Source organism: Anguilla anguilla, chromosome 13 (assembly GCF_013347855.1).
Source record: "Anguilla anguilla isolate fAngAng1 chromosome 13, fAngAng1.pri, whole genome shotgun sequence".
NCBI lineage: Eukaryota > Metazoa > Chordata > Actinopteri > Anguilliformes > Anguillidae > Anguilla > Anguilla anguilla.
In genome coordinates, this window is record NC_049213.1 from 20839897 (window position 1) to 20866772 (window position 26876).

General features: G+C 42.8%; 1 protein-coding gene across 9 annotated transcripts in view; it reads right to left on the reverse strand.

The window, feature by feature from the left end:
* LOC118211309 (voltage-dependent L-type calcium channel subunit alpha-1D-like) overlaps positions 1–26876 on the reverse strand; it is a 60244-nt gene that overhangs the window by 32469 nt on the left and 899 nt on the right. For 7 of the 9 annotated variants that reach the window (XM_035388431.1, XM_035388426.1, XM_035388432.1 and 4 more), the window contains exons 2-17: positions 21111–21399; positions 20551–20656; positions 11032–11171; positions 10683–10852; positions 10285–10437; positions 9625–9821; positions 8637–8740; positions 6951–7117; positions 4354–4435; positions 3736–3762; positions 3116–3276; positions 2730–2955; positions 2137–2344; positions 1435–1555; positions 1023–1137; positions 276–327 (exon numbers count right to left, since the gene is read on the reverse strand). In XM_035388431.1, the coding sequence (XP_035244322.1) occupies positions 276–327; positions 1023–1137; positions 1435–1555; positions 2137–2344; positions 2730–2955; positions 3116–3276; positions 3736–3762; positions 4354–4435; positions 6951–7117; positions 8637–8740; positions 9625–9821; positions 10285–10437; positions 10683–10852; positions 11032–11171; positions 20551–20656; positions 21111–21307 (2226 nt within the window). In that variant the 5' untranslated portion in view covers positions 21308–21399. Of the gene's footprint in view, positions 1–275; positions 328–1022; positions 1138–1434; positions 1556–2136; positions 2345–2729; positions 2956–3115; positions 3277–3735; positions 3763–4353; positions 4436–6950; positions 7118–8636; positions 8741–9624; positions 9822–10284; positions 10438–10682; positions 10853–11031; positions 11172–20550; positions 20657–21110; positions 21400–26560; positions 26670–26876 lie in introns of those variants that run through there. The other 2 variants (XM_035388427.1, XM_035388428.1) reach the window with 2 other exon arrangements.

Below are 26876 nucleotides of genomic sequence, written 5' to 3' on the forward strand. Positions count from 1 at the left end.
TTAGTCACACGACACCATGTACTCTCCCTGTACAATCAGGTCAGGCAATGAAGACAAAGCCCAAGCTCAAGCAGGTTTACAAAGTGCTTCAACTCTTTAAAAGCTGGTAAACTCTGAAAACAATCCTGCAGATCTGTGAGTATTTTCAACAAATCATGTTACTATACAATTCTTTCATCTGCCTGTGCGTTTGGAAATGGTCATTTTCATGAAATGTTCTGACTTTAAGACTGACGGATGGACAGACACTGAGAGGACAGGATGCAGAAACTCACCTTGCTGTCCCCCTCTGCTTTCTCATCCTCCTTTCCATCTCCACCCCCAGTCCTGCCGTGACCAGGAAGAACAGGCACATTTAAATCTCAAATGAAATCTAAAATTATATATCAAATCACATCTATCACAGTGATGGTTCAATCACTCCATAATAGCCCATACAGCATAACAGGATGAATGCCTTGTTGAATGGCCTGGTTACTAATCAGGACCATTCTGTGCACCTGATTAGTGTTCATTAAATTATATACATTACATTACAATCCAATAATTATCCAGGTCGACTTAGCAAAAGTGTAAAACATCAGTATAAGTCGCAGGAATACAGAAGTGTGGTATTACCAAGAACACACAGAAAGCCCATTTATAATCACAATGAGTAAAGCTAGCCAAACAGACCAATTATTTGTGTTGTAAAAAAAAAATTATTACCACTACACAGCAAGCCTATCTTTATGCAACAATACCGATAATATTACCATCCCAAAGGTAATTTCAGAAAAATAAAGAAAAATGGCTAAAGAGGGACAGGGGTTGCAAATGATTTATTCCAGTTATTGATACATGATCACGTATGGTCCACAGTTGGTGTTGATCAGAGATATTGATCACTAATTGTGTATGGTCTACCTTGTTGGTTTTAATGAGTTTTATTGATTACTGATTGTGTATTGTGAGCTAGAATAGCGCGGATCAGATACGTATATTGACTTCGGATTAGTATGCTAGTATGAGTTTTTGATCACCTAGCAATCTTTTTCTTCTCCTTCTCTTCTGCCTCTTCCTGTTGAGCAGTGTTCAGGCTCTCAGCATCAGCCAGGTTGTCCACGGCAATGGCCAAGAACACATTCAGTAGGATGTCTGATTACATCAGCAGCTTAAGGAGAAGCACAAGCATTTCTACAGCCTCACACAGTGATACAGTGTTAGAGTGGCAGTACAGAGCGGTGTACAGAGTAGCAGAGTGCACTGTCACTGTCTCACTGTAGGACAGAGTGCAGGAATAAAGTGTTACTATGATATTCAGTATACTGTTACAGTGTTACAAAGCAGTACATTGGATTGTTACAGTATTACTGTTGAGGCAGGGTGTACTGCTACAGTGAGGTAGAGCATACTATTACAGTGTTACAGTGAGTGAGGTAGTGAGAAGGGTACAGTTTCCACAGATGAAGAGGATGATGAAGTAAATGCAGACAATCATTCCTGAAGAAGACGGGCCACCGTAAGCCATGATCCCATCATACATGACCGCGTTCCAGTCCTCTCCTGTCAGAATCTGAGCACAAGCACACAGCATGTAAAATCACAGTATTACACACAGTTCCCAAAAATATTTCAGATTTATATGGAAATGAGTTTTTTTCAGTGGTATTTTAGAGACGAATGTATGATTCTCTGGGATGTTTTCATTCATTACATTACATTAAAGGCATTGAACAGATGCTTTTATTCAGAGCGACTTACACAACACATGCAATGATCATGGATTCTTTTGCGAGATGGACAAACATTTTGACATTCTTCTTAAATATATTTTCAGTCTACAGTGACAAATGTCTTTTGGTAGTGGAATTAATATACAAACCAGTGAACTCCTATCTGTCACCAATATGAACAGTAGGACTTTCTAGCAAATTAAATCAAGCTAAGAAATAGTTTTTATTACCGCAAGGGTTTTTTCCCCTCCAATTTTCCCCAGATTTCTCATGGAGGCGTGATATTTGTACACTTACCATGAGTTTCCTTTATGGATTTTCAGGGACTGAGGGAACCCTGATTGTGTATATACTGTATAAAGAAACTGTATCAGCGCAAAACATGAGCACTGCTGCTATATGCTGCCCCTGCTGGACACACCTGGAACACAGTGAGCAGGGCCTGGGGGAAGTTGTCGAAGGTGCTCCTCTTGGTCTGCGTCTCGTCAAAGTTGAACTTCCCGCCAAATACCTGCATGCCCAGTAGCGAGAAGATGATGATGAAGAGGAACAGCAGCAGCAGCAGGGAGGCGATGGACTTCATGGAGTTAAGCAGAGAGGCCACCAGGTTACTGAGAGATGCCCAGTGCCTGCAACACAACCACAAACACAAACGCTCAACCACAGTGCTTGCAACACAACCACAAAAATGCTGTCTTTAGTTCTTATTATAGTGCTAAAGCAACAGTATATACTTATTTTTAAAATGTAATCATAGACCACTCAACCACACAGACTGCCCGGGCTTGTATTTATTCTGTATTTGTATTTACTCATTATTTGATTTAACTAATGACAAAGAAGAATTATAAAAAAATAGAATATAATAATTCTACAATTTAATTAATTAATTAATATACAGTATGAAGTTTTTCTACAAAAATCTGGCCAAGAAATCTGTCCCGAGGTCTCTCCTGCAACATGTCTGTTAAAATCACTGATATGCTGACTGCACTTTCCTGGCGTCAGACTCACCGCGTGACTTTGAATATGCGCAGCAGACGCACGCAGCGGAACACGGAGATCCCCAGCGGAGACATGATCTCCAGCTCCACCAGGATGGTCTCCGTGATGCCCCCGCACACCACAAAGCAGTCAAAACGGTTGAAGAGCGAGACAAAGTAGGCCTGCAGCCCCAGGCTGTACATCTTCACCAGCATCTCACACGTGAACAGGGCCAACAGCACTTTATTGGCCACATCTGCAGGGGAGACAGAGGGAGGGAGGGAGGGAGACAGAGAGAAATCTTCACAACCACAAAACAGTTACCACAACAATAAAACCACAATACACCACAATATCACAGCCATTAAACCACTACACACTGACCTCATCCCAACCACCTGGGCCCTGTCCCTTACCCTGCACTTGAGTGAGCCAGTTGGGCTGGTTGTAGTGCTCTGAGGAGATGGTGAGAGTGTTGAGGAACACCAAGACGATCACCAGCCAGTAGAACGTGACCGATTTCACAGCGAGTCTGCACTTCCTGCGGCAGAACCTGTTCCAGCGACGCCAGCGCCGACTGCAAGAGAGAAGGAACCTGACATTGTCTCTGGAACTGGCTGTGATGTCAGCAGCGAGAGCAGTGCATGGGAGCCTCTATTATAAACATGCCTGTACTGGGGAGAGACAAGAGGTGAACAGTAGTGGAGAGGCATGCAGGACTGATCCTGTTTTAAGCCCTTCTCTCCAACACCACAGCTCTGGCACACTGTCAGCTATACCTGCACTCACATACTAACAACCAGCACTGACTGCACTCACACTGAACGTACTCTCTCTCTCTAACACACACACACACACACACACATAGAGCTGCACTGGTCAGATCAGCACTCTGTTGGAGGAGAAGGGAACTTATTAAGTAAAAAGCAGAAACTGGTAACAAATTACTTCTAGAAGAAAAAAGAGATGGTCCATGCGACAGTTTAAAAAATGATTGATATAGGCATTGATGACAAAATAAAACACATTTACTGACCTGAACTTTGACTTTGAAATTTTTTGACTGTAAGGATGAGAGAGTGATGAAAGAACAGTTAAAATCACTGACAGGTGTGCACAGGTGACAAACAGGTACAGAAGCACTAGCATGGAGCTGCCAAACTTGAAGGCCAAACTGTGAACACACACCAGCATGACCACGTCCGCCTCCACAGAATCAGCAGGATGTGTTCACCATGACGAGAGGACAGAGTGTGATTTTGAGGAGAGATGTGCAGTGTAAAGCGCGTGTCAAGACACAGTCACATAAGACTGAAAGTCAAGTGACGCTGATGTAACTAGATGTGTTGAGGTAATGCAGCTATCATGACACTGGACTGTTGAAGGTGTGACATTGTCGTGCAAGAGATATCGCAACATATAAGCATAAGCGTGCTGTTGTGGTGCTCGAGATATACTGCAGCATTGCAGTGCAAGAAAAGACATGATGATGACATGGCGAGACAGAGATATCGCAATACTGTTTTGTGTAAGGCCTATGTTTTAGGACAAGGCTAATATCGTGACATTGTTGCGTAAGGCTGATGTGGCACAAAGGAGCAGTTAAGCTGTACTGTAGAGGCGTGAGGTGGATGTCATGACATGTAAGACTCACCAGAGAGGCCCGCAGCAAGGCGTCTTCTCTTCTTTCTCGTTCTCCGTGTTCACCGACTCCGTCTCACTGGCAGGCATGCTCGCTGTGCGGACAAGCCAAAAACCAGGCACGCACACACCAAAGACATACCAAACACACCGATGAGAGGACTACTCAGAACGTGGTATAAAAATACACAGTGAACCTGTGAGAAACTGAACAAAGTAAGCAGTGTCACTGAGAAACACAGAAAGGCCTCCAAACGTACTCACATTATGCATTAAAATTCACTCGGGTAGATCAAAGGAAAAACAGAGGAAGGGGGTGTTTTTGTAAAGTTTTTTTAAATTCATAATTACATTTCAAATGAAACCATGAAGTGTCCTAAATTACCTCTCTTTCTCATTAAAAGAAACTGAAAACACCCCCTGCTACAGGAAAAGGACTGCAGTTCAGGGTATCTCACAGCAAGAGGAGTCTACCGTCATGAGATACTTTTTGGTCTGCAGTTATTGAATAACCATGAGGTCACAACTGTGTCGTCTGGTCTGTGCTGTCAGCACAGTTTGGTTAAGGCTGTGTGTTCAGGTCTGTGCTGCCAGCCCAGTGTGGTTAAGGCTGTGTAGTCAGCAAGGTTATTAGTGCTGTAGTCTCACATAGCCAGACCTATCTCTATACTTCGTTTCAGTGCTGTGCCAGCGCTGTTGAAAGGTCTGGCTCAATCCATTAGCATTCCGGTATAGGGGGAAGAGACTATCTGGCTTGTCTGTATTTCTTTAAATCACAATCGTCTTGGACGGCGCTAAGCCCAAGATGCAGCGACGGTGCCCTTGCAAAAACATTAACACGCAGATAGCGGAAGGGGAGGAGAATTCCGACTGAAATAGTCGGTCAATGGCAGGCTTATACCCACAGTCTATATTCTGTGAGTCAGACTATTAGTGCTGTGATTCCACAGTGAAACTGAACTTTGTTTTGCCAGAGCCATTCCTTGCCATTTCTGCCATTCACACAGCTGCATTTCAGTGATGCTATTGATATGTGGCTTCCATAGAAACATGAAGAAAGAGTGAAAACTAAAACTTAACATGAACAGAGGAGCAGACAGTGAAGCTACAAGCACCATAATTGGGTATGGATGCATGCACGCACGCACACGCACACACACACACAGGCATACACGTACGCACACACACACACACACACACACACACACAAACACAGTGGAGGTTCCAAAATTTACCATGTGTGTCAGAAGACTGGCTGAAAAACCTAAACCTCCCTTTCTTCTTCTCCATTAGGTCAGCCAGGGTGACCCCTGGGTGACAGAAGCATGCAGCGGATGGGAGGAGGTGTGCAACAGTGGACATGGGACACAATGAGAGGCTATAAGGATGGGTTAGGAGGACCACAACAATGCAACCAACACACAACAACAGCAACAATGCAACTGTCAGCACAACAAAGCAAGCATCGACAGCAACGCAACACAAAAACAGCAAGCATCATGGAACAGTATTAATCACAACAAGAAAAACTGATGTATGCACGTTAGCATGTAGAACAAATGATTTACAATATAGGGGTGAGTACGCAGTATGATTAATGTGCACTTGTACACAAACCTATGTAAACACACATAACATACATATGCGTACACACATGCTTATAACACACACCTACACACATGGCTCAGTGACGTATTCCATTCAGAAAAAATAATTTGTTGGTGAATGGTACAGGTTAGACCTGAGACCAGTGATTCAGACACATCTCTCTATATCTGCCTGTCCAGAGCACACAGGGACTACACTATTTCTAGTCAGTCTTTAGCAACCACCTCGGTAGATAATAACGCTCTTTGGCTCTTTATTTTTAAAAGTTAAGTTGTGAAGTTATAAGGCCATGCCTACAGTCTCCCCCCTGTGATGTGTGCACACCCCCAGGCATGATGTATTTAAACTATGGATACATGCGGAATGTGTGTTTGGGACTGGCTGTGCCTCCAAAGCCCTTTGCTTGACTCCTCACAGTTGGCTGTGGGTCATGTGATGCTAACATAAAGATGATTTGGGTTAGACTTCTGATGAAATAATATAAGCAATCTTTTTGGTTCTTCAGACCAGTGGCATTCAAGAGGGGCACATCCTCCATCCAAGCCCCCCCCCCCCCGCCCCCCCAAACCCGCTCCCCAAACACGCTCCCCAAACACACCTCTATTTCCTCACACTGTCCAATGGGCCTTTTACACAGTAAACTCAAAGCATGAAACCACCATCCCCATTCACTGAAGTCTGCAGAAACAAATGATTCACTTCCCTATTAGGGCTGGGACTATGTAGAGTGGGTGAGGGGTACTTGGGGAAGGGGGGTTATTTGCCTTTGGGGCACTTAGGACAGTGTACTAAGAGTTGGGAATATGTAGGTTTTGAAGGTACTTAGGGTGGGTGGTACTTTGACCTTTGGGCAATTAGGCTGCAAATGTACATACGGTTTTGGGTACTTATGGTTGGAGGCTAAGTAGGATTTGAGGGTATTTAGAGTACAGTAGGGAAGTAAGCTGGGTTTGGGGGTACTTACGGTGTGGAACTACAAAGGGCTTGGGGCTAGCTACTTACGGTTGCGCTTTTCTCCGTCTGCCTCGTCCTCATTTTCGGGGTCGATGTCCTCAGCCTGCGTGATCCAGTCTAAGTATCCTTTCAGGTCTTCCTCCAGCTGCTGCTTCTCTCTGAGCTTCTGGAAATCTCCACGGGCTTTGGCCTTCTCTCGCTCTTTAGAGAACTCTCTGTGAGCAGGAGTCACACACAGTCACACACCATCTAAACAGCGCAAACACTGTCACACACTGTCTAAACATAGCGGAAACACAGTCTAAGCACAGTATTAACACACTCAGCTACACAGTCACACACTCTGAACAAAGTCAGCACACGATATAGTCACACGGTTAATGATGCCCATCGCATATAGTCTAAGCACAAAGCTACACAATCACTCACACTCTATCTCTCATATGCATACACACACAAACACACACACACACCAAAAACACAAGGTGCACACGTTCACACAGCCTACACAGTCATAAACATACAATTATTTTCAAAAGAGTGCACTAATATAACAAAATAGCTTCCCAAAATGAGACAAAAAGAAAAGGTACATTTTAAAACTGCACTCCAATCCACACAGGAAGACAGAAGGCTGGATATCCAGATATGAAACTACCATTAAATTAACCTGTTTTAAAAAGTGCACCTGCATGCAAATATTTTTAAGTCTGTGAGTAAATCATATTTTTATTTGAATTACATTTCATCCCATATTACTGTTTTCGTTTAATCCCAATCAGGAACACAAAAGCCATATTTGTAGGGATATGCAAGGGTTAGTGAAAGGTTACCTCATACTCTCCATGCCCCCAAAACCACAGCACTCCACACTGCCTTTACTCACTCTATACAACCAAAACCACAACACCCCACACTACCCTTACCCACTCAGTACACCCAAAACCATAGCACCCCACACTACCCTTACCCACTCAGTACACCCAAAACCACAGCACCGCACACTGCCTTTACTTACCTTGTACAGCAAAAACTACAGAACCCCACACTGCCCTTACTCACCTTGTACACCAAAAACCACAGCACCCCACACTGCCCTTACTCTGCACAACCAAAACCACAGCACCCCACACTACCCTTACCCACTCAGTACAACCAAAACCACAGCACCCCACACTACCCTTACCCACTCAGTACACCCAAACCCACAGCACTCCACACTGCCCTTACCCACTCAGTACACCCAAAACCAGGTTGAGAACGAAAAAGGATCCCAGAATGATCAGACTAACGAAGTAAATCCAAGGCGTTTCCCATCCAATGGAGTCATTAACCTGTGGGACCCCAGATCAGTCTGTTAGTCATGTTAACCTGCAGAACCCCAATTCAGCTCATCAGCCTCTTTAACCTGTTGGATGCCAGATCAGCTTCTTAACCTTGTTAACCTGCAGGAACTCAAATCAGCTGGTTAACCACATGAGCACAGGGCACTACCCTGCCACCACAGCATCAGCCACTATCACGCCAGCCCAGTCCTGTGCATGGCTCCCCCTGTTGGCCATACTAAGAAGTGTGCTTAGTATGGCCACCCGGTTACCTGACAGACCTCACATCTCTCATTCTGGAGGCATGTCACAGACAGGTCCCACCCATTGAGGGGATGGGCTGGTGTGAGAGACATTACCAGAGACAAGGGGGAGGGGCTGAGCCTGGAAGAAGAGAAGAAGTGCTTACCCGCTCAACACACCAAGAACAAGGTTTAGAACAAAGAAGGATCCAAAGATGACAAGACTGACAAAGTAAACCCAAGGAAGCTCTAGGCCCATTGCGTCGTTCATCTGAAAGCACAACCGGTGTGGAGAGACAGTGAGAAAACATAGAGTGCTAAACACAGAGAGAGCTTACAGGGAATTTGAAGAAAAGTGTGCATCAACCAGCACAATGAAGAGGAGTGCTGAGCCCAAATATACATTAACTGATCAAACAACCCATAAACTCCAATGGATGTGCTACCTCACTCAAGTTTATGAGTTCTTTGATCAGCTTACAGGGAAGTCAGAGTTCAATGGGAACTTGCAGAGAGATAGCACACAGAGCTGCTAATAAATATCACTCTTTGTAAGCATCACATTAGACATAAACAGCCTATTGGACTTAAGTCTAGAATAATGAGAGGAGAGACATGATTTATAATTAACTGTTTCTCTCCTCTCAAATCTATTATATTTATTTGTTGTACTTATGTCTGCATGTCCCTGTCTAGTAATGTCTACACATCAATATCAATGTATGTCTGCTCATCTAAAATGCAAAAAAATAATCTTCAGTACAGGTTCATTAGTATGCATTTGCCATGAAAACTAGGAAAGAGTGAGCAGAATAGGAATAGAAATGTGTGGCAGGGGGCCTGGGAGTCACCTAACACAACATGCGTGTCTTCCAATAAGAATGCTGAGGTGGATCAGGTGGTTGCAGACCCCCCCCCCCCCCCCAATACAGCATACATGTCCACCCATCAGAATTCAAGGGTGGGAAGGGGAACAGCCCATCATGTGCATTCACCAATCAGCATGTAAGGTTGGGGCCTGTGAGCTGTAACTCATCCAGTATATTATATGCATCCACCAATCAGCACGTAGGGACCGAAACAGAGACTCGCTCAGTATGGCATGAATGTCCACTAATCACCGTGTAGGGTCAGGCTAGGTGGGTGGGGACTCACCCAGTACAGCACGTCAGTCCAGCCCTCCATGGTGATGCACTGGAACACAGTCAGCATGGCAAAGGCAAAGTTATCGAAGTTGGTGATGCCCCCGTTGGGGCCATGCCAGCCTTCTCTGCATACGGTGCCATTGATGGCGCACTGGCGCCCGTGACCTGAGATTGCACATGGTGCAGGTTCGTCTTCTGCTATTATATCTGCAGCAGAAACACAGAGTTTATGAGGCACATGCCTCCGCTTCACCATTTCACACACCGCCATGATGAACGAAGCATGCACACCGTTCTCCCGCATCAACCCACCTCCAACAGTGTATTATTGCAGGCTGTGTGTGAGCTGTATTTGTCATCATTGAAAAGGCTATGTGTCTGTTTTAATCAGTGTCAGTATTTTGGTTTTCAACACAGTTTTTTGGCTAGTAGTCTTTTGGCTAGCATTTTTTCTGGCACGATTAGTGATGTAGCAAAGTGTATTCAATTGCTAATTAGCTAGGTGTGTTTCAATCCTGAGACATTTGTAAGCTGCAAAACAGTGGATAAGAGTGTTTGCTAAGCGGATGTAATGTAGAATAATCACAATGTTACCTGAACCTCATCTGAATACAATCTAACAATTATTCCGTCTAATTTGGTTCACGTTTTTACCGCTATTTTGCCTTACCTGTACCAGGAATAAAGCAGGTAGCATGCATTTTCCCAATGAAAAGTTCCAGTCCTATGATGGCGTAGATGATGATCACAAACAGAACCAGGAGGGCAATGTGCAGGAGGGGAACCATGGCTTTTATAATGGAATTCAACACCACCTGTAGACCTGGGACATGAGAAAAAGCACAGCACAGCTATGACCACACGCAGCTACAAGAACATGCAGCTACACCAACTTATAGCTACAGTTAACTGCAGCTACAACCACCTGCAGTGGCAAAGCAGAGAGGGGGTGGGGAAGATTAGAGGGGAATAGTAGAGAGGCAGAAGGATGTAGCAGGCCAGAGTACAGTAGAGGTGTAATGGTACACTAGAGGTGGAGGGGTATAGTAGAAGTGGAGGGGTACTCACTGGGCACTCCTGAGACCAGCCGGAGGGGACGGAGCACGCGGAAAGCTCTGAGCGCTTTCACATCGAAACCGCCCGACTTCCCGCCGTGTCCGTGTGCTTGCGCCGCGTGGGTCCCTGTAGTTTCTGGTTCTTTGTCTTTGGTTAAAAATTCCAAGACAACACTAAATAACCTGCAACAAAATGTCCCAGACAGCTACGCTCAACCTCCAACAAAACAAAAAACAAAACAGTTCTGCTAAATAACCTCCAAAACATTCAATACCGTTACACTCAAAGGGAGAGAGGGAGAGAGAGAAGAGAGAGAACATAACAGATAAAGGACACAGAGAAAACAGAAGTGTCTACTTACCCTATGACTACAATTACAAAATCCAGCATGTTCCAACCATTTCTCACATATGCGTTCTGATGCATCACTAATCCATAAGCTATAATCTTCAAAAAGGTTTCAATTGTAAAAATGATGAGGAAGGCATATTCAACTGTTTCCTGAAAGAGAGAGAGAATATAAATCTTTTAAATAATTTGCTGACTGACACTTCTGTCCAGCATATTTATAAAACGCCGTCCACACACAAGAACAGTGGTGTAGTGTAGTATAATGGGTAAGGAGTTGGTCTTTGACCTAAGAACTCTCCTCTCCATCTTCAACCCCGTCCACTTACCCTGATTACCCCACATAACGTAGCAAGCTGGATAGCTAGCAGTAACGTTAGTATCATGATATGACCGTCCATTTATGGAAGAAGATTCAATTTGGCAGATTTGACTACAGTTTAATTAATTCCATTATGTTGAACGCAATAGTGGTTTTATCATTGGGACTTTTATTTGGAAAATTTCAGACCCTCACGAAAGTCCTTACTGTCACTAGCTTCACACTGCAAGTAATATTACTTCCAGGTCCAATAGAAAACAAGTGAACTCTGTGTCTCCGCATATGTTTAATTCAATGTATTAATGCTTCCTTTATATATATACTTCTTCCAAGAATGTGGAATCTTGGTTGAGAATTAGAATCTTTGCTATAATGTACAAGAGGGAGGTGCCAGCATTGGCATTGGCCAAAATGGCCAGACAAATACTGATTATTGATATCTTCCCATAAATTCCCAAATTGCGCATCCCTAGCTTTTTTCCACAAAGGCTACAGCACCTGAGGAACTGTTGTTGTGTTTCTTGTGAATCACTGCCACACCAACATTATTCAGATGTGTGTGTGTGTTTGTATGCATGTGTGTGTGTGCAATGCAGATAGCATTAGACACACATTCTTTAACTCTGTGAATACAAGCACTTTCCTCATTCAGACTGACAGACACAGTCCTTTTATGCTCCATCAGTAGCAGACAATGTGGAGGTCATGGGCCGTAGGCCAAGTTTTCCCAGAAATTCAATGGCACAGTTATACCCACATGAGAGAGTCTTTCTGCTGTTTCATTTTCACAAATCACACCTGCTGAGCCACTAAAGCCATGAGCCTAAGCCTCACAGAGGCGAAGGGTTTAGAGAAGGGAGGAGGGAGGGGGAGGGGGAGGATTTTAGGAGAGGGTGGGGGGAGGGGGAGGAGCTTAGGAGATGGTGGGGGGGAGGGGGAGGATTTTAGGAGAGGGTGGGGGGAGGAGTTTAGGAGAGGGTGGGGGGAGGGGGGGGAGTTTAGGAGAGGTGGGGGGAGGGGGAGGAGTTTAGGAGAAGGTGGAGGAGGGGGAGGAGTCTAGGAGAGGTGGGGGAGGGGGAGGAATTTAGGAGAGGGTGGGGGAGGGGGAGGAGTTTAGGACAGGTGGGGGGAGGGGGAGGAGTTTAGGAGAGGGTGGGGGGGAGGGGAAGGGGTAAGGAGTTTAGGAGAGGATGGGGAAAGGGGGGAGAGTTTATGAGACGCCTGGGGGAGGGGGACAAGATTAGGTGAGGGTGGGGGAAGGGGGAGGAGTTTAGGAGAGGTGGGGGGCACGGGACGAGTTTAGGATAAATGAGATTAGAAGCATTCAGGGGAGGTGTTTGATAGAGGATAATTTCCATTCATAATACTTTGCACTTTACACAATGTACTTCAATACTTCATTGTAAGTGCACATTATTCAAGCAGAACAGAGTATGAATAAGGAAGTGATAAAGCTGACAAACGATGCAATTGGTCGGCCTGAGTTCGATCTGAGTCAAATGAGCACTTCATAAACTGCTTATGTTATGGACTTTCAAAAGAACAACCAGGGTGAGGGGTGGCCACTAAGTTTCTGGGATGGGCCTCCTCAGGCAACCAAATTAAGCGGCAGATACCACCACCACTTACAGAAAGCCTATGTCATAAAAAGATAACTAAGTTGACCAGATGCTCAGTTAGAGACTTAACATCTGGAAATGAACACTACACACCTGCTGACCGGCTATTTACTACAGCTGATTTTTCCCATTTTATTCTATTATGATGGTGTGTCAAAAGTCAGCACCATTGAAAAACAAAGAAAGTATGCCCCAAAAATATACTGTAAATACTAGCCCCCTCCCAAAACAATGAAAATAAAAATTGATGCCCCACCTGAAAAAGCAAATATGTGTTCACTGCCCATTTTCTGCCCTGGTCTGTACTCTTCAAACTCTAACACTACTCTTCTGCAGGGGTACTCCCAATCTTGAATCACTCTTATATACCTTGTATCCTTGTACCTTGATTTTCTAGCATTTTTCTATTCTTGATGTTCATGACTATGGATAACAGATACTTAATGACGAGCGTATTTTATCGGACCAGTGTTCTGTAGTTGTTCCAATGACCTTCAGTATCCACTTATTGTACGTTGCTTTGGACAAAAGCATCTGCCAAATAAAATGTAATAACATATGCAGCAACCCACATTACAGGCACACACATGCAAAATGCAGATGCAGTACAGACTTCATGTGTGTCCACTGCTCACTGAGGCAGACCATCATACGGAAGGGAACAAGTTTAGCGTAACTGAGTGTAATTCGTGCTGTCACTTAAACTGTAAGGAGGGGGTGGGGTGAGCACATGAACGTTTTGCTCTACAGTCCGCTCTGCCAATAGGAAAGAAATTCCAGAGTCTGCCATGGCCAATAGGAGAAACACTCAAGAGGATTAACTTACATCTTGGCATGTCCTCAGATGTTAATTGATAAAAGAGCTGCCGTTATTCTTATTTAAGCACAACCCTGCAATGCAATTCTGAACATAAAGCCTGTTCATCCCCACTCAGTTATACAGCATTTACCGCACATCAGGAATGTTCTAGTGTTTCTGCTGCAGCAAAACTCAAACATAGCTCTGCAGAATCCTCTGAGTCATCATTCTGGAAGATCTGCCCCTCCCCCCACTGCTCACCTCCATGAATGGCCCACCCACCCTCACCCACTTTCTTCTTTGCTGTCCCAAAGCCCCAAACACAGATGAAATACACACACGACAAATGGCCATTCAATTGTAAATACATACACACACAGCATAAACTAGCCAAATGCATCCATATCTACCTACACACAAAAACATGCACTAACTCGTCAACTGCAAGCCCATAAATATCTATGTACACACTCTCTCAACTTACTCACTGACAAATAGGCTGACAGTACTGCCACATAGACACAGGCAGAGAGAACAAATGTAAACCCATAATTATCTACAAATATAAACAAAAGAGATGGCAGAGAAATGTGCTGTCAGTCTGTGTTCCCTTACCACCAGATTAAAGTAATGGCTTTATGGATTTTGCATTTCTTATCCCATAGAAAGTCATGTGTGTATATCTGGATGTATATATGTACACATGTGAATGTGTGCGTGTTTGTGTGTAATGAGAAGCAGAGTTCTGTTCTGTTCTCTCATGCATATTCAACATTACCAATTGCTCCTGCACAGATTTCACAAGCTCCAATACCCACACAGCAAGTACTTCTACTGCTCCAAACCCAATACTGCTATTGTTGAAAGAAATGCAGTGCCAAGGAACATAACTGGTCCAGATAGAGGAAACAGAAACCAGAACCAGAACTGGAACCCAAAATAAACCTTTAACCATAACTGTGATTAAGCACTGACTGTGATGAACATTCTATGTGATAAACACTGTGATTAATCACTGTCTGTGTTAAGCATTCCATGGGATAAATACTATTTGCGATAATCACTGTAGTAAACACAGTCTGTGATAAACTGTGTTGGAGACATACACTGTAACAAACAGCGTTGTCATTTGGTCTTTTCATCATATGGGCATGAAATCACCACCAACTCAGCATTCAGCAGCAGAATGTAAGACTGGTCTTGTGCAATCTGCATGCAGTAGCAACCATCCTCTGCAAGAGATGGTTTATATAGACATGCAATAGGCGTACCACTGTTAACCTATACACAATGGCAATGTTCCTCTCACAACATCCCCCACACACAATGACAACATTCCACTGATAGCACACTACACCCACAATGACAACATTCCTCTAACATCCCACACAATGACAATGTTCTCGTGATAAGGTTCCACACAAAAATGACAATGTTCTACTGATAATGTCCCACATACACAATGACAATGATCCACATGCATGCACACGTACACACACATGTCCTGCACTGGTGCTGTTTTTCCTGAGTCAGACTGGCATTCAGAGTTGAACAGACAGGTGAACCTGCTCGGATTACGGTCAGCTCCACCTGCCAACTCTGCAGTGAACAGCTGGGGGACAAACCTCCTGGGCTCCACACGGGTGTGCGTGTGTGCGCGCGTGTGTGTGTGTGTGTGCGCGCGCACAATGCACATGCAAATATGCAGTTGGGGGCATTTTTGTCTGCGCTTTTGTGTGTAGCTCGATCTCAATTGACTTCCTTGATGAGGAAAGGAGCTTGTCCTAAAGGACCTAAGAGATCACACACTTCTTGTAGGAAAGAGTGTTCCAGAGTGCCATTACATAAGACACCAACTGCTACCTTTAGAATAAAGCCTATAAACAACCATGTAACTAGCCCTCTGCATTGGAAATGAGTTTCTTGTAGGTTGCATCTCGCAGTCATAAGATTTTGGTTTTGGTGGTCATGTGTTCTCTGCTGCTCCAATTACCTGTAGAGTTCCTCAGGAGTCTATCTTAGGACCATTTTCCATTTATGTGTTGTTTGCTACTACATTCACAATAACATCTCCTTTTAATGATGATACACAGATGTATTTGTCAGTCAGTAATGCAGACACTAGTAAAACATAATTGAATGATATTAAATGCTGGACAACCAGGACTTTGTAACTGATTACGGATGAAACACAAGTCATGATCCAGGGTTCTAAACATGAGTACCCCAATCCAAAATGCAAAACAGGACACAAAAAATGTGGTATGGATCTTTGGGATTTGAGAAATGCATCTCAAATCCCACAGGGTTGGAGTCTTGATCTATGTTGTCACTTCTGGCACTACAAACTTTACTTCACTCTAGTGTGTTTCTTTTGCACCTCTGCACCTTGAACTGATGCACTTGTTGTATGTCGCTCTGGATAAGAGTGTCTGCTAAATGCCTGTAATGTAATGTAATGTAACATTATGAAGACTTCCTAGGCGTGCTACTTGCAGCTAAAATATAGATATCTACAATCATTTCATTTTGAAAATGTCAGAGGTTCAGGGAAAGCCATCCATACTTTAATTTCCCCAATACTGCATTACTGTAATGCCCAGTATTAAACTGCACATAGCCAAGTCTTATCACAGCTCCATCTCATTCAAAATCAACTATAATGAACAAAAATTCCCATATTGCCCCAGTCCTGGCCTGCTTATGTTAGCTATCAGTGCCTTTCAGAACAGATGTTAACATTTTACTGCTGATCACCTTCATGGCACTATGCAGTTATAGCCCCAGATCACACAATGGACCTACCGATGCCTTGCAAATCCAGTAATATTCTCAGTTTATCAAAAAGGGTTTCCTCACAATCCCTACTAAGTATAGAAAGTACAATGGCATCATTTTTAAGTGCCTTTTGAAAAATTTCCTTTGTTTTAGACTTGCTTTGTGTGTACTGTCTGTCTTTTCGTTTTAGTCTGTCTCATTAGTGACCCAATTGCTGCTCTCGGTACCCTCGCTTTGTGCTTTTATGTTCACCTGGTGCTGTTTTCATTATTCCTCTTATTATACAACAAGGATAGAATGCACTGACACTTGCTACTGCACCAATCATTCACAGCACATATTAAGCATATGACACTCAAATATATTTTCAGAATCATTCCGGACAAACGGAATTTTCCAGGAATTTAAATATCTGCATCCCTACCTTGTAATGGAAAAAACTGTTTAAAAAATATAACTGTTCAAATTTAAATGTAATAGCACACTCACTGTGATAATGCAACCCTATGGCCCACATACTGTGCTAATAGAACCCTATGTAAGGAATAAACCACAATGAGCTGTCCTGTTATTGGAAAATAATGTACAACAGGGGTGGTGATGCAGCTGATGCAAAGCTGAGGTCGCTTATCACTCCCGAAGTACATTATTTTCCAGTAACAGGGCATCCCGTCGTGATTTATTCTGCTTATACAACGGTTACCAACAATTATTATTTATAACAGTTGCTTTTATCATTACTGCTTTTTTATTGACTTAATCAGCTGCAATTTAACTATTCTTCCTATTAGGCCAAGGTGTCCCATTACTGAAAATTAATACACACCATTGGAATGAGTAATAACCAATCAGAATCGAGCATTCAGCCAAGCTGTTGTATAAATTATTATAAACCCTAAGATCCACACAATGCTCATATAAACCCCATTGCCCACACACTGTGTTCATATAAGCCCTATAGCCCAATATATACCATATATACATTGTAAACCCTATGGCCCTACACTGCAAATAAAACCCTATCGCACATGCGCAGTAGTGCAAGACACTTCAAAATCCAGTCTCGAGCACAATTAAATGTAATTTTATCAAATTAATATCAACTTATTGTTTTTGAAAATGAACCACATGAAGGGTACATTTTTATGTGTAGTTGTGGGACAGGGGTGTGTGTCGCAGGGGCGGGGGGGCAGGGGGGCTGGGGAGAAGGCTGTGGGGATTCAGTCATCTCTGCTTTTCTCACACGCTGATATTTTTAGTACCATTATGTACGAGTAAATAATCATATTTAAGGACTCCTCCGCGTCAGGACTAATTTGGTTGCAGGGGCAATGATGCACCAGAAGGTGACGCTGTCTATGTCACAGCTGACACAGAAACAGGATGGTCATACACCATCATTTAAGCAATAGCAATAGTACCATGAAAATAATACAAATCAACCATTTTTTTTAAAGCAAAAGCCAAAACACTGTGAAGGAAAAGTCCTTCTCCTGACAGATATTCTTTGGATAAGCCTCTCCTTTGGTTGGTACCCATTCTATAATGCACTGTAGGGCCACGGGCTCATGAGTGTTTGCATCTGAGCAATCCACCCCAGACCCTATGAGGACATGTGGGACAATCCTTAATTGAGAGCAATGCACAATGGGTAATTCCAAACAATGGGAGAAAAGGGGGTGAGGGGGTTAGGCACTTATACCAGTCTGTAACAGAAGTCCTGAAATATCTCTCACACACAGAGAGTGCTGTAGATACGTGCACTTTCCTGTAAATACCACGCCGGTGCCAAATTCCAGAAGTGGCACTACACAGTTGCCATTTAACGCATGGACATTCCTGCAGATATTCTGCCTAGCTGCTGTCAGATGCGCGCATGTTCATGCAGACATCCTGGGCCACCTGTTGCTTGTGATTACTGTTGCAGATGGTTTAATATGCACTGTAGCCAATGGCTGTTTAGGGTTGAGGTCACATGCTCCAGTGGCCCGTTCCTGCCCAGAGCCACAGTGTTTTTTAATTTATAATGAGCTGCAGAGTTTAATGAAGCTTCAGTAAAGGAGGCCGTGAGGCCTACTTGTATCAGCCTCCATATTGTGTTTGTTCCACAGCATGGCTCTGCTTTTTAAATGTCACGAACAGCAACCTCCCTGCTAGAACACAGCTCTCCACTGTGAGACTCTCTTGCACTTCACTGTACCAACCGCAGGCCTGTTCTCTGACCCAGGTAACCAGCTTCTACACACTCTCAACACCCCCCCCCCCTCTTTCTCTCTCTCTCTCTCTATAAATAAACTGAGATAGAAATGTAAGATCCACTATAGTCTGGGTCCAGACTACATTACAGTAACAACTGGGCCACCCTACAGTAACCGGAACAGGAGAAACACAAAACAGTAACAACATGGCCGCAGAACAGGACCACTTCTGCCTGTTTGGATATAGGTAGGGATATTTTCCCCTCTTTTGCATTCTCTTGATTTGATGACCTTTCAGAATGCAAATGGTCATTAAAACAGCATTACAAACATACAACCAAATCCATAGCAGCAACAGAGAAAAGCAAATATTTTAAATATTGCTGCAGTTTGGAATGAAGATATCCTTCCTTCCAAAAATAAATAACAAAAAAGATATTACCACCCTGCTTCATATCCGTGTCCTTACAAATGTGCTCAGACAAACTACAATGTTCAATGTGGATTATATTGCTGCCCCAGTACCATGAAATGAATCTTTGCTTTGTGATACTGAACAATTCATGAGAAAGGTATTACCTCATTCTGAGTGCCGTCTTTCAGTCAGAGTTACATCTGTTTGTGATGTAAGGATAGGAACTGTGCATCTAATATACATACATACAACCTCTGGAGGCATAATATCCCTGTGCAAAGCTGCTTTATAGTTGAAGTATATTTTCCTGCTTTAAACCACAAACCTATACCTGCCACTGTGAAGCTGACAGATTATGAGAACAAGAACAAACATTTCCTTCATCGCACACAAAAACTGTATGGGCAGATCGAAAACTAATACAGTAATATAAAAAAGTAGCTACTATCCATTGAACTCATTCAAAAGGTAAATTTTAAAAGATCATCATCATAATCATCATCATGCCTTCAACGTATTCATTATGGTATTCTATTTCAGTGAAAATGTGAGACATGAGCAAAGTGAATGTTGATTAGTGTGAGATGCACACGTGCTTGGGTGCATGTGTGCGTATGGAGTGACACATTCAGACTGGGGATGGGGCAGAAGCAGAATGACCTCACCTCCCCCCAGGTTGAAACAGTATGACAGAAGAGAGATAAACATGATCTCACAGATGCAGAGTGCAGCACAACTCCACACGCTCAACACAACCTCCACAGTTTAGATTTCATGAACCCCAAAATGCAAGGAGCTACCATGATCTGTCAATCACTGAATAATACCAAACAATAAAAATAGTTTTGCTATCCACCACAAGCCATGATTGATTAAAATCCATGAGTTACTGATTTCTTGAAACCTTGGCTGTGTCTGAATCAGACCCCTATCTACTGCGTCCTGTGTTTTGTGCAGGATAACATGATTTACCCAAGTAGAAAATGTTCCTGGATCAACATCCCTTGTTGTTCCTGGAATAACATTACCATCAACACTAGAACCGCCCAGTGCCACGCCAATTGGTGCCATGATTTGAAATTTTGAATTACTTAACATGTCATGTTTCTGTCACACTGTGACGTTTCCTTCACAGCTATACTGCATATGCACATAAAAAAATTACACATAGAAAACCAGAGATGAGATTTTCAACATTCAACGCTGTTGAACGAAGGTTCAAGTGTTAATCGTTGCTTCTGTCCACTGGGATACACACTGACCACATTTACATAATGGCCGCATTAGAGGCATTGATCCTGGAACTCAACTTCCATACTTAATAGCAGGCAAGTACGGTGATTCGGACGCAGCCACAGCACAGTGCACCCTACACTCAGCAGCGCCCCCTCCTGTACTCACCAGGTCATGATTGGTTGAGTTGGAGTCATCTTCAGGGAAGGGAATGTAGACTGCTAAGGCCATGCAGTTGGCAAAAATAGCGATTAATATAAAGATATCAAATGGCCTGAAGCGCACAGTCAAGGAAAATAAAATCACATTCACTTAAAATTCACACTCATATATTGCCAAAACATGCCATCAGGCCACAAAAAAGTAAATGTTTCCAGCCTCACCTGAGAATCGACATATTCACCCGACAACAGTCTCTCACACAGTCTCCTCACATAGCCCTCACAGAGAGATTGAATTTGAATATTAATTTGAACTTGAACTTTGTATCTCTGGGGCTTGCTGGAGAGAATCCCTTTTCCCTCATTTCAAATAAAAATGGCCGTACCAGGTGAGTCTGATAAAAATGCCCATACATTCAGTAGAAAACATCCTTTCTCTTAAAGCGCACTAGGAATACAAACAGTAAAAGGAGAAAACACCACGATACCATATATACTGTAAAACACACACATACGCATACACACACGTACACGCACACACACACGCACACACACACAGAAGGATATTTCCACTCCACCAGGCTGATGCAGGCTCTGCGGAGGGGGTTGTTGAGATTGAGACAGAAGAGGGCGCGGGGCGGCCTACTGTTGGCACTGCTGCCCTGCTTCTTGCTTTTGGCATACTGTTGCCGCTTCCTCTGGGCGAGCGATCCGACGGGGGCGGGCGTGGACGTGGCCGCAGGGGCGGGCCCGCTGGTGCTCATGGTCGGAGCAGCCACCCGAGGGAGAGGAGGGGGCGGAGCTGAGCTGTCTGAGCGGCGATCTGCGGCTCCGCTGCTGATGGCATAATTTGCCCCTGAAAGAGAGAGAGATGTGCTTTATTTTCATATGTTAAAAATATCATTTATTTTATATGTTATTATTTAGAAAGTGATTTTTTATTACTTCTGGCTCTGTATTTTTGATGGGTCCATACACCAACACATTGAATTTGAAATGAAACAATAAAATGAGGTCAAAGTGCAGACTGTCAGTTTTAATTTGAGGGTAATTACATCCATATATTGGGTGATCCATGCAGGAATTACAGCACTTTTTATAAATAGTCACCCCATGTTAGGGGAGCAAAAATAATTGGACAAATTAACATAATATGAAATAAAGTACTTGGTAGCAAATCCTTTGCATTCAAATGAGTGCTTGAAGTTTGTGACCCATAGACATCACCAGATGCTGGGTATTTTCTCCTGTTGATGCTCTGCCAGGCCTTTACTGCAGCCATCTTTAGTTTCTGTTTGTTTCTGGGGCTTTTTGTCTTCTGTTTTGTCCTTCAGCAAGAGAAACTTATGTTCAAATGGATTCAGGATGGGTGATTGACTTAACCAGCCAAGATCAGTCCACTTTCTGGTGCTGAAAAACTCCTTGGTCGCTTTACCAATATGGTTGGGGTCATTGTCCTGCTGCAAGGTGACTTGTTAGCTTTCTTTAGCATGAATCAATGATGAACATACACACAGCTGGCCAAGAAACAGCTGAGCAGCCAATTGTCCAATTACTTTTGCTCCCTGGAAATGGGGGAATGATGAATAAAAGAGCTGTAATTCCAACACAGACCACCCAATATGGATGTGAATACCCTCAAAGCTGACAACCTGAACTTTAACCTCATATTCCTTATTTTATTTAAAATCCAGTGTGCTGGAGTATAGACCCAAAACAACAAAATTGTGTCACTGTCCAAATACTCATGCACTGCACTATATGTGTGTTTGAGCGTGTGTGTGTGATGTCACAACTACTTCTTTTCACACTGCAGTAGACAAGTCACGCTTGTACAGACATGAGAATCATACAGCTCAGTGGGCAAACTACAAGTGCTCGATCGACCAGCACGTACTTTCTTAATTTGAATGTAACGTCTAAGTCTAAAGGCTGGCTTAAGACTTCAGTTCCTCGAAAAAACATTTTTAATTATTATTTTTAAAATCATCCTCCAAATTATAAATCTCTTTAAATATAACCGGAGCATTGCCCTTTAAAATACTTAAGAAAAATTTAAGAAAAAATAGCATAATAAACATATTGTGTTAGAAACAATCATTTTGACAGAGAGGGAGATACAAAAATACTGTCAGAACTCAGCCTGGGCAGTACATATAAAAAGACAAAATATTTTCCAGAGGAAGCCAAGTTTTGGGAAAACATACAAATTACCTACAGGCTGCACTGCCCTGGAGCACTCTCTGAGCTGTATTTACTTTGGCCTAACAATAGCTGTCTGGATCATTGAACTTTCACATGGCAGCAAATGCATTAAAAGAAAAATCTCAAAGACCACTATATGAATGAAAAGAATAGAAATTGAGTATTCCAACAGTACAATCTAATCCAAGCCACTCAACAGCATAATCTGGCCCAGTACACCCAATGACAAGCATCCAAACGAAACTAGAAACTGAATTTTTCAGAAACTTACCAACAGAAAAGAATAACACCTAATAATGCATGCAGGCCAGATTTAGGTCAGTTTCCATTGGTAATAAGTATGCAAAAAAAGATCAACTAAATTATGGATGAGTCTTACAGTAAATAAAGTCCCAATTACATTACCATTTACAAAAGCCAATAACAGACTCCAAATGCAATCAAAAGTCTAGGATCAAGACTAGATGCTGAAAGCTCTAGTGAGCCTATGTGGGGTAAATAGCCCTTTCTTGTCATTATGTATTCTTATGTTCTTATGTTTGTTGCATTAGCTGGGTTGCTTTTTGGCTGACTGATGTGTTGCACTTGAAATTATAAATGGACTGCATTTATATAGCGCTTTTATCCAAAGCGCTTTACAATTGATGCCTCTCATTCACCTATTCACGCACACATTCACACACCAACGGTGAATGGCTGCCATGCAAGGTACCAATCAGCTCGTTGGGAGCAATTAGGAGTTAGGTGTCTTGCTCAGGGACACTTCCAGGGCAGGGGATCGAACCGGCAACCCTCCGACTGCCAGACAAACGCCCTTACCTCCTGAGCTATGTCGCCTTTGTGGACCAAAGTGAAAGTGCCAGTGAAAGTCAAGGAAGCCATTATGAGGCTGAGAAAAAAATACAGTCGTATACATACAGTAAGCCAAACTTTAGGTTTACCAAAATCAACTGTTTGGACCATCAGGAATAAGAAAGAGAGCACTGGTGTGGATGTGTCAGCGACTACTCTCTGTAAGTAAGTGAGTGAGTGTGTGAGCAACTACACTGGGGACACAGGACAGTGACAAATTGAGAACGGTGTCATTAAAAGAGGATTTATAAATCCTCTCTGTTTGGTTTCATTTCGTTATGCTTTTTGCTAATGGCAAGCAGAATAAACACATGACAATGCAACTGGATCACTATGAAGGCTCTCATCTTACTAGGTGGGGCTAGGTGAGCTAACAGGTGGATGAGGCCAGGTGAATGGAGCCAGGTGAATGGAGCTGGGTGAGTGTAGCCAGGAGAGCGACCAGGCGGAGTGGGCCAGGTGGGTGGGGTCAGGTGGAGATGAGGACAAGTAGAGTGGATGCCTGATTGCAACAATACATGAATGGCACTTATTGTAAAAAAACACTTATTGTAAGACTAAACCACTGGTAAAAGCTATGCATTTCTGAACCTTGGTGACTACTTTTGTCACATTTATGAATGTCTAATTGACTCCAAGTTCACCTTACACCTCACCTTATTCAATTTGAAATGGGGCAACCACTTTAATCTCTGATCTAGACACTTGTGTTTTTTCAAGCCACTTTAGATAAGTATGTCTGCCAAATTCCAGTGTCAGGCAATGTAAGGCAATGTTGAAATAAATCTAAATAAATACTACATCCAAATAAAACATTTATCCTTAAGCCACACTTAGGCCACACAGGATGCTTACCATAAGAATACAAATCACACACACTGTTAATCCAAGTATGATTGTTTAGATGAGAACAGTTACCATCAGAGGCACCCTATCAGAGTAAAATAAATTCTGCCAGAGTTCATTTAACACTGAGGCCCACATTCATTAAACCTGTCAGAGTAGGAGTGCTGATATGAGATCAGTTTTCCCTGATCCACAACCTAACCTTGTCCATTATGATCTGAAACGCTAAACTGATCCCGGATCAGCATTCCAACTCTAAAATGCTTCATTAATATGGGCCGGAACGTTTCACTGTGCAGACAGGGACAAGAGCCTCGGAGAACCACACAGCTGCCATCATGTAAAGACTCACTTTAAGGGCAGTAATTTGAGAGTGCTCAGATGCCCTATAAAGTTGGTTATATTGATTATATACCCTATATCGGTTTGGAGGGGGGGTGGTTCTCTGAATATCTGTGCTGGTGAGTGTAAAATGCTTTGCTTTCATACAAGTATGCATATATAAATTTTAGTATTACAGTGCACAATTTTCACTTTACATTCGCAATATTTTTTTTGTTTTTTTGCATAAAATAATGGAATAAATGTAAACGTTACAGACAATGGGGTCTATTCAGACTCAAGATATGACTGCGCAAAGTCAACTTAAGCCCAAAACTGAGCACCTTGGCAGTTTAAATTCCAAAATTGAGCACCATGCCAGTTTAAATTCTAGTTCCACAGAGCTAATTAATAATAGTTTAAGTCATGAACAATATACTCCACTGGCAAAACTGAGAAGAGAATTTGTTTTGATAGAGCTTGAAAGGGAAGTGCCAGATCATCTGAAATCAGACTGCATGTATATAAAAATGGAAGAATTCACTGGATACCACTGAGAACTGTAAATGAGTAAAATCCATTGAATATTTGCCCCATAAATAAAGCAGCACCGAAGTACTCAAATCATGACCCCATAACAGAAGAACACTGTGGTATAAATGACACCATCAGGAAAAGACAACAGCCAAACAAGGCCTGTTTAGATCATTTATAGCTGTTATACAGCATTTACCTACAGCATTTACACAAGACATACATAGCATGCATACAATTTCAGACCACAAGGGACCAACCAGATATTGCAAGTGGAAAAAACACCACCCCGTTACTGTCAGAATTACCAACACCACCCTGTTACCTTCAACATTACCAACACCACTCTGTTTCCATCTGCATGACCAACACCACCCGGTTACCTTCAACATTACCAACACCACCCTGTTTCTGTCAGCATTACCAACACCACCTTGTTACTGTCAAGATTACCAACACCACCCTGTTACTGTCAGAATTACCAACACCACCCTGTTACCTTCAACATTACCAACACCACTCTGTTACCTTCAGCATTACCAACACCACCTTGTTACCTTCAGCATTAACAACACCACCCTTTTACTACCAGCACAGCTAACACAAGCCTAATACTTGTCCAGTCTGGGAAATGGGCTCATTCACTCAGAGTGGATAGAGGTGATCACAGTTCAATTGTTCATGCAATGCAGACACTTAGACCAACCAAATTAGCTACAAAGGTCTTTGCTGACATAAAATAAACATATTACACAGCGCTACATTTGTAATGACAAAAACCAAGTGTATGGACAATGCCAGTCATCTTAAGAAAGCACGTTCACATCCATTCGGTATAAAAGAGCAGAGGGGGCGTGTCCTCTTGTATTAGTGTCATGGGTAAAAAGTCCTATGAGCTTGAAAGTGGCGTTTCAAAGCTTTACTCGAATGTTGTGTGTGTGGTAAAACGCCGAAGAGAAGGTTTTGAGTTATTTAGCGTTAAACAGAGCAGGGACGCTTTGTTGGGCTGAAGATCAGACAGTGGGACAAAGCTAAAGCCTTTGGGAAAATTATTAAATGTAACTCGCTTACCTCCAAATAGACTTGGTAAAAAAGACAGAAAAACAATCAGGCAGCGTAGTGGCTAGCCTTTATAAACATAATGCATGCCACTCAAGGACATTATTCATCAACATTATTGAATTCGTTATAACCGATAACCCTGTCATACAGACATACAAATATCGTCGCAGATGACACGCGACCCATGCCAAACACACCCGGATAAGCTGCGCGAATTCAAGGCTGTCATTCTCATCCATCACTTGGTCAAATCAGTTGTGTAAGTCCTTGAACTGCTAGGCCCGCAGAGAAAACACGGAACTAAAATGAGCGTCATATCGCCTGTTCCAACAGATCTCCTGTTTCCTGAAAAAAAAATACCGATGGCATGGTTGAATCTAGGCTACATTCATTTGTCAAAATACAGCCGAACCATTCGTTGTGATTTTTAGAATGACACAGTTACTGCAGTGTTTAGTCCATACGATTTTAAAAAATCATAGCCCATACATTTAATTATCGCACTGTCACTGT